This window comes from Pelodiscus sinensis, chromosome 8, assembly GCF_052426305.1.
Source record: "Pelodiscus sinensis isolate ZL-2025 chromosome 8, ASM5242630v1, whole genome shotgun sequence".
Classification (NCBI taxonomy): domain Eukaryota; kingdom Metazoa; phylum Chordata; order Testudines; family Trionychidae; genus Pelodiscus; species Pelodiscus sinensis.
In genome coordinates this window covers 38498608-38514211 of record NC_143059.1, presented here as the reverse complement: position 1 = coordinate 38514211, position 15604 = coordinate 38498608, and the positions used below count along the sequence as shown (strand labels likewise).

The 15604-nt window shown below is 39.9% G+C and overlaps 1 protein-coding gene across 2 annotated transcripts in view; it reads left to right on the top strand.

Annotated features, from left to right (window-relative positions):
• Positions 1-15604, top strand: part of ACTA2 (actin alpha 2, smooth muscle) — a 47093-nt gene that overhangs the window by 29016 nt on the left and 2473 nt on the right. Inside the window, exons 1-7 of one of the 2 annotated variants that reach the window (XM_006121447.4) lie at positions 2108-2265; positions 5159-5329; positions 8092-8220; positions 11833-11943; positions 13202-13286; positions 13388-13549; positions 13804-13995. In XM_006121447.4, coding sequence (XP_006121509.1) covers positions 5201-5329; positions 8092-8220; positions 11833-11943; positions 13202-13286; positions 13388-13549; positions 13804-13995 — 808 coding nt within the window. In that variant the 5' untranslated portion in view covers positions 2108-2265; positions 5159-5200. Of the gene's footprint in view, positions 1-2107; positions 2266-5158; positions 5330-8091; positions 8221-11832; positions 11944-13201; positions 13287-13387; positions 13550-13803; positions 13996-15604 lie in introns of those variants that run through there. The other variant, XM_075935103.1, reaches the window with a different exon arrangement.

Sequence of the window (15604 nt, the reverse complement as noted above, 5' to 3'; positions counted from 1 at the left end):
TTTATATGGGAGTGAGACATGGACCTTTATATTCTCATCAGGAAAACAGTCTCAGCAGCTTTCATACGTGTGGCCTTGTCGATCTTTGGAATTCCCTGGAAGGACAGAGTCACCAACACTGAGGTGCTCAAGCAGGCCTGTGTATCCGGCATTTAAACACTCCTCAAACAGAGATGCCTCCGCTCACATGTGAGCCAATTGAACCATCGTGCATCCCAAAGGACTTACTCTATGGCAAACTGGCATTTGGAAAAAGACGCAAAGGATGCCCAACATTGTGTATTTAGGATGTGTGCAAGGGAGACCTCAAAGAAATGGATATGGATGTGGACAACTGGGAAGATCACACTCAAGGCCGCAGTCATTGGAAATGAGCTTAACAAAGGTCTCTGGAGTTACGAGAGGAAGCAGTCCACCTTAGATGAGAAGAAAAGAGGTTGTAGAAGGCAGAGCTGAAACATCAACTTTGAATGTGATAGATGCAGCAAAGATTGTCTCTTTCAGTATGGTCTACACTGCGGGGGTTTTCCAGCAAACCTCCAGTATCCCAGAAAAACTCCACCCCATCCAGGGAATGTGTTTGCTCTTCTGTTTTTTGGGGGGGAGGGGGGAAGGGAGTGCAAACACGCTCTTTCAGAAGTCCTGTCTTCCTTATTCCACGAGGAAGAAGGGATCTTCTGAAAGAGGAGGATTTTCTGAAATTTGGGCCAGTGTAGACAGGCCAAACTTCAGAAAAGCCTCTTTCGAATAGGGTTGCCAGATGGTTTCAACAAAAATACCGCACACACATGACATTACATCACAATCTCCATTACATCTTATTTAGAAAATACCGGACATTTATATTTTCTCTTTTATGTTTTCTTGGTTTGTTTCCTGAACAGAAAGCTCAAATACTGGACTGTACAGTTTAATACTGGACACCTGGCAACCTTTCTTCCAAAAAAAAGCTGTAGTGTAGACCTAACCTCAGGAGGGTCTCTTCAGCCACAGCCACCAAAAAAAACAACAGAATAATTTTTTTACCTCGCTGGCCATGGTCTCTCAAGTCTGAAGGATGCCTACTAATCCTTAAATCTTTACACTGAGAAAACTCCCATTCAAGTCATATGGGAATGTTTCTTGCATTAGGGCTACAGCATTAGAGAGTGATGACTTTGTGAGTTTGTGCACACAGACACACACATCCAGTTAAGAAAAAAATTCATAAAGTAGAGATCTCATCTGGAATGCTTGGGGTACTTTGATTTTCATAATGGTTCAGCAATGCAAATTTTAGAGAATGTACTTCTTGGTATCTGTTTTTTACTACAAGCCTAATGGCAAAACAGTTATCCCAAGAAAGAGCTTCTCTTCTACAGACTGCCTTTTTAGCAGCTGACTACAGCTGTAAAATCCTGTCATTCCCTGAGAATAATTTTTCTATATGTATGTAGAAAACCTCATTCTGATCACAACAGTGAAGTTAGTTGTGTGTAGATATAAATGTAGTGGACCAACTTTGTCCAGTAAATTACCCTAGGGAAGAATTGGGCCTGATATTGTCAGTGATTTAAAACTCATTTGTGGGAAGAAAAAGAATTCCAGCTCATCAGTGCCTGTCCCCAAGGGTTTGTAACTGTCTGCTTTCCATGTATCTTTACAACCAGTACAGAATTAAAACATTTCTATTGTGCCCTATATAACTACTTGCCCCAGAGAGCCAAATGAAAATGTCCTTTAGAACTCTTATTCCTATTAGCATGATCACAGGAGTCACTGATTTACATGCCTCTTTCAACACCATTTGTGGCAAAGTACAGCAACTTGTGTGCTTACCACAATCATTGTTATTGCTTTTGCCAAATAATCTTTAGCTAATCTGAACATGAAGGCAGAAGTCTCTACTGCATAGCTTTTTATGTTACTTCCTATGTTGCAGATGAGGTGCTTTCAGTGGTGCAGTAACTCCCAGTGCATTTTAGGAGTATTCCTGAAGTTGTAATATGTTTATCTTATACAGCTGTATTCTCCTCTTGTTTCAGGAGCAGTGCAGTGGAATGCAGTGGAAAGACCCAGGGCCCATGACCACCCAGATCAGAGGTTTTTGTGCTGAGATCCCTATATGGTTCTGCTAGAATGAGAGATGGAGTTGAAGTCTGTCTCTGCTCCTTGTTTGGGAAGCTAGTGGGAGGAGAACAGGCCAAGGGGCTATATAACCTAACAGCTTTCAGATTCACAGTATACGGGTACCAGAGCAACTATTCCCAGCCAAGCACAGTCAGGGTAAGTGCCAGTAAACCAGCAGTATGATAGATTTCAGGAGAACTTTTATTAACAAAGAAAAAGCAGAAACTGTTCAGGAGGATGTAGTATTCTTCTGTAACTTGTCCTATATTTCATATTAAAATAGCACTGATAAGCGTTCCAGTCATTTTATATTTTATTGCCTGTATAGTCAAGATATTTTACAGTGTTGGAAAAAGTTTAGTTCTACCAAGTCATTTAATGTGTCATATCAGTAGTAAAGTATATTAAAAGAGGGTATTTAAAATATTTCCTGATTGGAATATTGACTGTTTCTGTTTAAACATACTGGGAAAATCCACCTTGGTGTATCTGCTTTGGATTCAATAGTTTAAATTGTCCCAGTGGGTCTGGCTAGAGGATTAATGGGTCTAGCTATAGCGTTGGATTCAGTTAATGGCTTATCATGGATGTCTTAGTGCTGTACACTTGCTGCTTGTTTAGCAAAGGTTATTGGGAACATGCTTTGAAATGAGTTGAATATGTGAATGGTTGTGATATAATAATAATGAAGATATCTATTTACACAAAAAACTACCCGTGGTGTAAATGCCAAGTATTCTATATAAGGAATGGAAATTTGTATCGGTCTTTTGGGGCAAGGTTCTGAGATCAATTCTCTTTCTCTGAATAGAAAGCATGCCACAACAAAGTGGCAAGCAACTAAATCCATGGTTTAATCATCTGAAGGGTGTATAGTGCATGATTTTATTCCACAATGTTGTGTTGTTTGCTACTGTAGAATGTTACTGCCACACTCCATGGCAGTCCTGAGCTGTAAATCAGTGTATGGCTGCAGAGGATCCTGTCTGAAATCATTCAGTTTTGATTTCTTCATCTTTGGTGCTTTATTACTAAATATGGTTTTCATTTAGAGTCCTCTAAGCTCAGAAATGTAGCATTTCCTTCTCCCTTCCCCCAAGTGATTTTTGGCACTGTGCTATTTGCACTGGTTTGAGCAAACCTCTGACCTTGAACTCTGTTCCAAAAGCAGACTTTTGAAAGTCTATTTCCTAATTAGGAAATGGTTTGTTCCAAACTGGGTTATTCATGCATAGTAGATAAGTTGTACTCTATTAAGTAAATGCTGAAATATAAATAGCTCTTTCCCCTAAGAAATGCATAATTGCGTATAACTGTAAAACTCCTCCTTTCTTCCCCAGTGCATAAAACAAAGAACATTTTGAGTTATGTATCATTTTTTGTGTTGGCAGCCAGCATCATCCAGTGTACAGTAGCTGATCTGGGCAGTGTCTTCTGGATTCCTTTTCTGCACAGTGGCAGCACAGATCGAAGGAGACATTTTGGGGACATTTTTCCATTTTTCACTCTTTAGTCTACTCTGCTATTGAAAACATCCAACATACAATCACTTTTTCTACCGCAAAGCTTAACTTCAATCTGACTCCCACCCATGCCTGCATTTCTAACGCTTTGGATTTCTTCCTGAGTGTGTGCAGTCAGCTGTGACTGTTGTCACTGTCTCACTTAGCCCACAACACATTTTAGAAAAATGTAATTCCACATCTAGGCTGTTGCAAGCCAAATAGTGTGTCCAATACTATTCAGAGGATTCTCCCTAACAATATGAACTGCTGACAAATGTGCCTCTGCAGCTTTGCACAATACTTGTTTCTTTCATGGATTTCATTCAAAATATTTCTTCAGAGCGTGTTATGTGTCACTTTCTTTACTGCATCATTTTAGAAAGGGAACTAATTCCAGTGGCATTTAATTCATCAGAGAACCATGCAAAATAATCATGAATAATAGCAGAGTGTGATCTAGACGCATTTGGAATGACGGTGCATTGTGTTTTGTGGCTGTTTCAAATGCAGATACTGTCAATGATTTCTAACTTTAATTTAACGGAAGGACTTCTTTTCTGAGCATGATAATACTGGAAAGGGATTTGATTAGCATAAACCAGGGATGGGGAATCTTTTTTAGGTCGGGGCTAGTAACTCACAGAAAAATCAGTCAGAAACTGCACACAAGTGAGAAGCAAAGTGAGAAACCCTTGACTGAGAAGGGGAAAGACACTCCCCACATTCTCCTTGCACACCAGGGCCTAGGGGGGCCCAGGCTAGTGGATTTTGTGTGCTTCAGTCCTATGGGTGGGTAGCAAGGGGGCTGGAGCACCAGCACGGGCTCCCCAATGTTAAGCCTCAGGGGCCAGTTCCAAGCAAGCTGGGGGCCGCATCCGGCCACTGGTCTGAGGTTCCCCACCCCTGGCATTAACAGTTTTTCTTTTTAAACAAATATGCATATGAAGGGGGTTGTCCATCTTGACCCACTTTCCAATAGATTAGTATTCTCAGCAAAAATTCCACTGTTATAATGGTTCCCATCTGATTGCATTATTGGCAAACTCAAAGAAGACCATGGCAAAATACCCTCTCACACTTAGAAGTGTTCATCCAGGGCAGGGGTTTGGCTGGCAATGGGTAGCACTAGGAAACTTGTACTGTCCCTTCCTATAACTGTACTTTTCCCCCCTAGAGCTCTCTGTCCAGCACCCTTTTTGAACACTGAATTTATACACGAAACTAGAAATGCTTATGCCATCCTCAAGCCATTTAAACACCATCCTGGATCAGATTTCCTGACCTTCAGTGGGACTTCCAATGTGAATAACATTGAATTCCTGCAGGTGGTTTGGTTTTTGTTATAATCACCTCTCCTTCCTGCAAGACAGGTAGAATATTAGGTCCCACTCTTTAAGATTAGCACTCTCATTTGAATCCTTATACTGTCCATTAATAATACTCTTGTTCCTACTGGATGCCGTGCTTATCGTGACTGGGGCAGGTCCAGTTCATGCAGCAGCCTCTGCATGAATTGTTCAGTTGTCTGTGTGCTGTCTTTGTAGGGCTGTTTTTGTCTGAAAGGCCTGAGGACGTTGACATAGAAGATGTGCGAGGAAGAGGACAGCACTGCTCTGGTTTGTGACAATGGATCAGGACTTTGTAAGGCTGGCTTTGCTGGAGATGATGCTCCAAGAGCAGTTTTCCCTTCCATTGTGGGTCGTCCCAGGCACCAGGTAAATAATCGGTTCAATTATTTAAGCATAGCATGGGATTAAACAGAACTTATTAGAAATAGTAGTGTGTCACCTCCTTAAATATCAACTCCATTTCCAGCACCTCGCTTTTTCCTGCAAATACTCAACAACCACAGTTCAGCTTAGTTTGAGATGTGTTGAGACCACAGATCCAGCTGTTGTAGCTGCAAGCCCTTCATTTATATGATATTTCTAGATGAAATAAGACAACACAGACTGTGCAAGTCTACATGCCTGAATTAGGACTGATCTATTGTGTGGTGGAAGAAATCCTTTTCCCCAAATTTTTCAATATCCCTTCCTTATGCTATTTTTTCCTTGGCATTCGATCACCCTGTCACTGGGCCCACCATCTTCTCTGTTTTCCTGGGGTTAAAAAATTAGATGTTCATACACATCTTGACCACTCTAAAAGTTGGTTGAAAACATGGCCAAAAAAAAATCAAACAAAATCAATACAAAAGTATTGCCTATTTTTTTTCATTGACATTTTAAAACTTCTTAATTTTTTCACCCAGCTTTCCTAGTAATCTGGCTCTGCTTTATTTACTTGACAGCTAGAATGTCATAACTTTAGGGAGGTAGAGGGAAAGAGAAGAGGGACTTATTTCCCAGATTTTACAAAACGATATATCACAGGCTGACTCATATGTGCTCAAGCATTTATTATCTGACTATTACAGAGTTTGCACAGTTCGAGTGACATCTTTAGCAGCACAAGCTAGAACAGGGGAGGGCAATAATTTTCACAGGGGCACCACTTAACAAATGTTGGTATATGGTCATGAGCTGGCTCCAATCCTCAGAAGGGGGGGAGGGGTTGGGGCAGAAGGGGCTGAACTGGGGACTAGCCTTCCCTCCAGTGTTGTCTGGGACCAGAGTCTTCGGAGTAAAAACAGCAAAGGGCTTGTGGCTACCGGTGCCTCTGCGACCACTTTGGCTGGCAGCTGCCTGGAGTTGCTGTGGCTATTCAAATGGTGCACAGCTTCGGCCCCTGCCAGGGTAGCACTGTGATCAGGAGCTGTGAGCCATTTATATAAGATCTTGCTGCCTGAGCCACTGCCTGGAAATTGGATGGCAGGGCAGTATGCTATAAATAGAAAGCAGCTAGATCAAAGTGTTAGGTGGGCCAGATCTGTCCCCCAGGACACATCTTGCCCAGCCCTGAGCTAGAACAAGCATAAGGAAGATATTGTGGGGCTGAGGTACCTAAGTCACACTCTGCTGGCAAGCTGCTGGGGTTGGGGGCTTAAGGATCAGCTTCCATGACTGCTCCAGTCACGGATCCCTGTGCAATGGGAACCCTCCAATGTCTGGGTAATTTAGCTTTAGAACAATTTAGGACTATGGAACTGATCCACATCCCAGTGAAGACAATCACAAGGCTCCCATTGATTTCAGGAGGCTTTGGATTAAGTCCTAGTTCAGTAACATGGTCGGGAGAATAAAGCAGCCCATGATCTGACCATCTTGCTGGAAGTGTTCACGCTTTTCCTGCTCTCCCTTTGTAACTATGAAAGAAACTATCAGCAGGACATTTGCATTTAATCTGTTCTGTGTCTGAGACAGATTAGGCAGCTACTCCCCAGTTTGAACATTTTTATGCTAATTATAAACAATTCAATGCATGTTTTATTTGGTACATTGTAATGGTTTAAGTGCCCTGTATCATGGAGAGGATGGGTGAGACACTCCAAAGCTAAGAGCTTGAAACTTCCACAGCATGAGCAAGAGGAGGTTGCTTTGCCATCAGAGGCTCCCCCACTTCTGGGGTGAGTTTATAGATAATTCCTTTTTTCCATGTTCTTGTTTCTTTTTTTAATCGAGGCTACATTGCTCTCATGCTAATAGCATGTTCATTGTAAGCGCCTTGTGAAAGGACCCTATATTCTTCTCCATTTGTACAGCACCTAGCACAATAGCGCCCAAATCCTTTTTGAGACATCTGGTCACTAAGATCCCAAAATAGTAATTCAAATGCCATTTTCTGCAGCAGATTAAGATTCATTGCTCAAAGGCAGATTAGTCAGAATGAAAATAAGTGTTTGCATGCAATTGAATACAGCTATTTAGAATCATCCACATCCTAGCTCAGACTGTCTCATGGAGCTACTGACATCATAAATCACAAGGTCAAAGTAATCAGTCTCCAAGATGGATCAGTCTGAGATGCAGAGAAGTTGGAGTGTGTAATTATCAGGCATGGACAAGAACACAATACTGTGAAAGCAGCCAATTATATTTACATTGTAAAAAATGCCAACATTTTAAATAGCTAGTGATAGCTGATCTTCCACTCCAGAAAATACAGATATAAGCCCTTGGGCAAATCTGAAAAATGTATTGCTCATCATTATTTATCACTAAATGGCACTATGTAGAGTTTTTCCTCTACAACTGTGTATTTGATTGAGTGATAGTTTCTTCTACCACTTCTACTTATAGAGTGAATTATTATTTAAAAACCCATCTTTAATTGCTCTACATTATATTGATTTTTTTATGTCAGGCTTGTGTTGCTTACTCTACATACTTAGGTATAATAAGAATGTTATTGTATGTGAACTAATTATGCAATTTTGCATTAAAGTAAGATGAAAATAATACTCTGGAAATTAGTAATAAATGAATGTTGTGTAAACTCTCTAGCAGTGTATACAATGGCCTGTTTATTTCACAGTTAGTATTCTGACTAATTAGCACTTCTCACTGATAGTCACATTCTTTATATAATTTATTAGGGCGTGATGGTGGGTATGGGTCAAAAAGACAGCTACGTAGGGGACGAAGCTCAAAGCAAGAGAGGTATCCTGACCTTGAAATACCCCATAGAACATGGCATCATCACAAACTGGGATGACATGGAGAAGGTATTTAAGTATTTTGTTTATATGTATCACCATCAGACATAATTACATGGGGACAATAGCAACAGATTACAAAGTAATTTGAAGGTTGAAGTATCATGCTATCCAGAAATAATGTATTTTATTTTTTGAACATTAGAGCTGGTCTAGTAATCATTAACATATATGTGGTATCAGTGTTATTATTTATTATTTTACTCTCCAATGTGATGTGTACACCTGGCTAGTTAATGTAAGGTATGTTAACATTATACCCATTTTGTAGATGGGGAAGCTGTATCAGAGAGATTGACTTGAATAAGGCCACGTGTTCTGATCCTGCAAAGCATTTAAATTCACACATGACTTTCAAGTCAGTGGGACTACACATGTGAGCAAAGTTATGCACTTGGTTAGCAGGACTGGGGTCCTAATGAATCAGTTGCAGAGCCACAATTCAAATCCAAGACTTAGTGCTTTGACAGCCAGGTCTGTTGCAACAGACTGTTGAAATTTATCTACAAGATGCTGATGATGCATCTATTTAAGGTAGTTTTATAGAATTGTGAAAGCAGTACACTACATCACAAACGTGCTGAGGCCTAGACCGAAGTTTTCCTATGAGCTTTAACGGCAGAAGGATCAATGCCTTAGCAAAATAGTGCAAGGTGCAAACTGATCTGTAATTACCAATGCTTTGGAAACAATCTACTCTATATATAGAGTTTGTCTGACTGTCTGTATGAGCAAGAACTCCTTCTCCTAAATGGTAAGACCTAGGACTACCACATTTGGTATACAGCTTCCTCTTTTCATAACTGAAAGCAATATAAGGGTTTGGTAATGCCAGGAAAATGGGCTGTGTGTAGAATGGGGTTGCTTCTCATAATAAACAAACAAAGAAGAGACAGGATCACCAAATCAAGCATAGTTCTCAAAACTGACATAACTCGAGTGAATGTTGAAAGAGACTAAACCAAGATGAGCCAGAAAAATAGGATGAATCTGCAGTAGGATCGCTCCTCAATAAACCTTAGAGAAAGGAGATAAAATGGAGAAATTTGGAGTAGTGCTCTGTTTTGGCACAGCTAACTCAATGCTTAAGGTTTGAAAACTAGAAGAAAATGTTATTGGAAACCAAATTGACTATAGCCCTTTTTGTTAAAACATAGCAAACGATAAGGGTGTATAAGGATAAGAAAAATACACTTGATGGAATGAATGTCCATTTAAAAATTTACTTAAAAAAACCTAAAATTTTTTAACAATCTCTTTTTTAAAGAAATCTGAAAAAAATAATTTAATAAAAATAACACTGTGTTTTAAAAAAAACACAAGTATTTAAATAAAACATGTACATTTTCCTTTTATTAAAAAAAAAACACACCCAAAATCCCTTAATTGACTTAGAGACCCAAACAACACCAGGTATTTCTGCTAGGCTGCGTCTACACTGGCCTCTTTTCCGAAAGGGGCATGCTAATTTTAAACTTCAGAATAGGGAAATCCGTGGGGGATTTAAATATCCCCCGCGGGATTTAAATAAAGATGTCCGCCGCTTTTTTCCGGCTTGTAGAAAAGCCGGAAAAGAGCGTCTAGACTGGCCCGATCCTCCGGAATAAAGCCCTATTCCTTTGAAGTAGGAATAAGAGATCCTCCGGAATAGGGCTTTATTCCGGAGGATCGGGCCAGTCTAGACGCTCTTTTCCGGCTTTTCTACAAACCGGAAAAAAGCGGCGGACATCTTTATTTAAATCCCGCGGGGGATATTTAAATCCCCCCGCGGATTTCCCTATTCTGAAGTTTAAAATTAGCATGCCCCTTTCGGAAAAGGGGCCAGTGTAGACACAGCCCTAGTGTTATATAACAAATTAAATATAAATAAATAATGTACAAGATGTTATTGTTCATCAGAATGTTAACTCCCTCCCTGCAGCTGACATGGCCAAGGTTTTATATTTGGTAAGAATGAAAGTTAATAGTGGAAAGGTAATAGATAAGTATTTTTTTAAATCCTGTTAATTGAGTTTATTTAGAATAAAAGCAAATTGCTTGTGGGGCTAGTCACAGATACTTAGGAAACAATTGACCCCAGAGAAATTCTACAAACAAGAAAGGGAAGTACCCACCCATGAACTATAGTCTGCATGTAGGGGTATGTCTCCACAGCAGAGCTTAACTCAATTGTGTCAACTGAAATAGCGTATTTTGAAATAGGGAGCGTCTAATTTCGAATCAGAGCACTCTTCCTCCAACTTCCCTTATTCCTTGTACAATGAAGGTTACAGGAGTTGGAGTAAGAAGTCCTCCAGCTTGACAGTATTTTGTCACTATTTTGAAATAATTGCCTGCTGTGTAGATGCAGAATAAGTTATTTAGGAATAGTGCTAGTTATTTCAAAATAGTGTTGCAGTGTAGAAGTACCCTAGGATACAATTTTCAGTAGCCCCGTAATTTACTGAATGCTATTACAGAGTCATCAAGATATTACAGCTAGAGGCCAGCTCCAAATTCACATTGGCAACATCTAGACTGGCATGATTTTCCGGAAATGCTTTTAACGGAAAAGTTTTCCATTAAAAGCATTTTCGGAACAGAGCGTCTAGATTGGCATGGACTGTAAGCACTTTTTGCGGAAAAGCGTCCATGGCCAATCTAGACGCGCTTTTGCGCAAAAAAGCCCCGATGGCCATTTTCGCGATTGGGGCTTTTTTGCAGAAAACAAATCTCAGCTGTCTATACTGGCCCTTTTTCACAAAACTTTTGCCCAAACAGGAGCAGCATAGTATTTCCGCAAAAAGCACTGATTTTTTACAGTAGGAAGTCAGTGCTTTTGCGGAAATTCAAGCGGCCAGTCTAGACACAGCCATTGAGGGATGTTGGGAAACTGATTTGCAAGGCTATTTTAACTTCAATCTTTGGTAGAACTTGTGAGGAGTCTGCCCCAGGTTTGAAGAACCAGATTCATTCGGGTCTTGGATCCTAATATGTGTCCTATTTACTGATGTTGCTCACTAAAAAGAGTCACAAAGTGATTGTAGCAAAGAACAGTTTGTAAACACAAAAACTGATAATTGCCTGCATAGGTGGAACTTTAATTATAATTTATTCCACCAACAAAGAGTCACTTGGCAGTCTCTAAGTTGCTCATGTACATATATTTTCATTGACCTTTCCTTCTGGAGTAAGAGGTTTCCTTTGCTTCTCTAAATGGAAAGATAGCTAGTATGAGAAAAAAAATGAATTCAAAACAGAGCTGTGATCCAGGTTGTTTGGGTGGATGCTGTTTTACTGCACATTTTTTTCCAACAATAAACTAAAGGTCTTTATCTGGTTTTTTTAAAGCTCAATGCATTTATTTTGTATTAATTTAGGAGTCCCAAAACTGATTTATAATAAGCAAAACATTATTAGTGGTAAAACCAGAAGTAGGTTGCTGATGCTGATCATGTAGTTCTCCACTCTGAATTCAGCTGTGCCCATCAGAGATAACTGCTGTCAGATATTGTTGGCCAATTTCTGGGGCAAGAAGCACTTGCATCTATGGGGTATGGTACATGGCTGGAAGTAATTGTGATGCTTATGGACAGTTGGTGGCTGATGTTGCTTCACTTTGCCTTTTCTTATTGTCTCCAGATCTGGCACCATTCTTTCTACAATGAGCTGCGTGTTGCCCCTGAAGAGCACCCTACCCTGCTTACTGAGGCTCCATTGAATCCAAAAGCCAACCGAGAGAAAATGACCCAGGTGAGCATAGAATAGAGTAGGGTCACCATTGGCAGTTTAGAAAGGCCAGAGTGCTTCCCCTGCATGAAGAACACATGGCAGATGGGGAACCGAATCAACTGAGAGACAAGCAACAAAGGATACATTTTCATACTTAGAGAATCACATGAATTGAGATCACTCACCTCAAAATTTTCCAGTAAGTTAATGAATGAAATAATGTTACATCCTAGAGAAGCAAGACCATTCAGAGTGAAGGTGTCACTGTACTTTGATCAGCTGTACTAAAACTCCAATAAAACTACTCACTTTTGGGTTGCTTTGTCCCACAGGTGACACAAATTTAGAAACTGTAGCTAGGGTTGAATATAACATAGCCACCAGAGCTCTAAATTTTGTCCTTTGCCCTGGCTAAATTAGATTTCCTAACCATATTTTTAAAAAGCTATGGTATAATGAAAGGACCAAGAACCAGACCCTTTTCTGACACTGTAATGGCATTGAGATGCTTTCTCTGAAATAATTTCAAACTCTGTGGAGTCTGTATGACTTGTATATGAGCATTGCAGTTAGACTCACAACAATTGTACATCTTATGCTATTAATACACATGAATATAAAAGAGTAGGTAAAGTGGCAAGTTATCAAATTATTGTTTGTAGGATTGTTGAAGCTCTGTTGGTCCCAGGATATTAGAGAAACAAGATGGGTGCAGTAATGGCTTCTATTGGAATAACTTCTGTTGGTGAAAGAGACAAGCTTTTTAAATACTTTCAAAAGCTTGTCTCTTTCACCAGCAGAAGGTGGTCCAATAAAAGATATTACTTCACCCAACTTGTCTTTGTAGTTGTCATATTTGCATGTTTCTATAGTTAAATCTTTTTAAATAAGTTAATGAATCAATCAATACAAGTAGCCACATTTCAGCTTTTAAAACCTTTTTTAAAAGTGAAAGGCTATTTAAAAATAGAGTAATTCATTTTTTTTCCATTCAATATTCTGATTCCAGTTATTTGATTAAAATAAAATACTATAATGGAAGCGGTGTGTACATGTTTGTGAGAGCCAGAAAAATGCACAACCGAACAACTCCAGAATTGTTGAAACCCTATCCTCTATGTATAAAATTTAGACAAAATACCCCTTGATTTTTCTCTCTACTGCTGCTTGTCAATAATTTGGACCAACTCATCCCCCTTCTTCCTCTCTAACAAGTTACTTATTTTTTGTAATTAAAAAATGCCTCTAGCAACAGCAGTTTGGTATTGTTACATTTCAGATAATGTTTGAGACCTTCAATGTACCAGCCATGTATGTTGCTATTCAGGCTGTTCTGTCCCTCTATGCTTCTGGACGTACCACAGGTATGTGACTCTGGGATCTATGGGAAGGGAATATGTGAAATTTAAACAGTTTTTCAAAAAGAAATCTAAGGCTTACTGACACACGTACTGCCTTCTCAAAGGGATTGTGCTTGACTCTGGGGATGGTGTCACCCACAATGTGCCAATCTATGAAGGCTACGCCTTACCCCATGCCATCATGCGTCTGGATCTGGCTGGTCGAGACTTAACTGACTACCTCATGAAAATCCTCACTGAACGTGGCTATTCTTTTGTGACTACTGGTAAGGACTACAGTACATGAGCACATTTGTTTAACATGTACAATTCCTGATAGTCTGAAAGAGCAGTGGTTGTTCTAGAGCTGCAGCAGAAGCGTAAAGAAATTGAGCAGAAAACAAAATACCCACCCAGCTTTACTGAGAGAGGGTTTATTTTTACAAATTGTTTGGAAGAGCTGGTAGGGTATAGTGATGAATAATCTGTTAAAATGCTTGAATCTTGAACTCCCATTCTAAAGTCTGAGTCCTGCCAACAGCTGAACGTGAAATTGTCCGTGACATCAAGGAGAAGCTGTGTTATGTGGCCTTGGATTTTGAAAATGAGATGGCCACTGCTGCTTCTTCCTCCTCCCTTGAGAAGAGCTATGAGCTGCCTGATGGGCAGGTGATCACTATAGGTAATGAGCGTTTCCGCTGCCCTGAGACGCTGTTCCAACCCTCCTTCATTGGTAAGTTAATTGATTTCTTCTCTCAGTAAATGATGCTAGTAGCTTATTCCTGTGCGCTTTTAAATCCTATCTATGCTTGCTCCACGCTCATTTACATAGACTGCACATAAGGTGCTTATAGAATAGATGCATATGTTTATGTCCATTTTCAGTTAATGTGGTTCTCTAAATACCACTCCTGTCATGGAGTTTAATGTGGTCACAGGTCACCAGCTAAGTGACAGACACTTTCAAAACAAAAACTAGTGTCCTCTTTCGTATATTGCACAATCAGCTGCTAAGGTTTAATAGCCTGAGACCAACAAGTCACCCCCCCATTAGTAGATAATATGAAAGCTAATACGTGTTGAGGATCCAAAACCAATGCTTCAAAAAATATCCAAGGGTCTAATTCAGATCTGGCTTAAGTAGATCACTATCATTGGGGTCCTGCCCACCACAGCCAATCAGAACTTGGCCTGAAGGTTTTATTTCTGCTTTGTCAGGATCATTGTTCACTGATCATTGATTCCCTGGGACTCTGTGCACTTCCTATAAAACCATAGCTACCAATGGATATTCAAATTTCACTTCGGTTTTCCTTCTCTATCCTTGGACCATTAAATGGAAGCTGTAAATAACTGTATTTCTGACCCCTTCTGGTCTCTCTCCAGATGCCCTCTGCTAGTGAACAGTCTGAGTATAGGATCATAGAATAATGGAATAGTAGAACTGGAAGGGATCTTGAGAGGTCATCAAGTCCAGTTCCCTGTCTTCACAGCAGGAGCTAGCACCGTTTAGATCATTCCTGCTATAAACTGCTAAGAAACTAAATAGAATGAACTGTAGGTCCCAGGAGAGGGCAGGAGTCTCAACCAGAAATAACAGTTACTTACCTAATGTTCCTAGGACAATAACTCTGAGCAGTTTTTCCAAACAAATGATTTCAGTAAATCTGTAAGGAATTATTACAGTCTGTTTGAAATTGAATGGAAAATTCCAATGTGGACTTTACTCCTCTTGTTCTTGTTTTAAACAATCACAGAAGCAGTCTGTGCCCCAAATAACTTCTAACCCATGGCCTGGTCCAAAACTACATCACTCAGGCTATGTTTTGTTTTTGTGCAAAAACTCGCAGAGTGTCTACATCTCAAGTGCATTTTTGCGCAAGAAAATTTACAGTGAATTGACAGAACAGAGGAGTTTTTGCAGTATAGGTATTCCTCTTTCTATGAAGAATAATGCCTTTTTGCACAAGAGCTCTTAAGAAACATCTTGGCACCAACATACTCCCCAGAGATAACAGGGACATACCAATGCAGGCTTAGGACAGGGTCTAAAATGACATCATGATGGATAAAAATGTTTTGATCAAACCACCATGTACAAAGTAATGGGCAGTATTTAGGTAATGTCAGGACTGGCAACCTGATACGTCAGGAGTGATAGATGCAAACAAGTCACACGTTTACAAAAATGTACCTTAAGGAGGTTGGCCTTGTCTGGGGCAACAGAGAATCTCACCATTCTAAGTAGCTTAGCTGGCTGCAGAATGACTCTGCACAAGCCTTGGAGACTGGTGCCTTCTAAGCAGTGGCTTCTATTAATTTTACTTAATGCTTTAAAGACT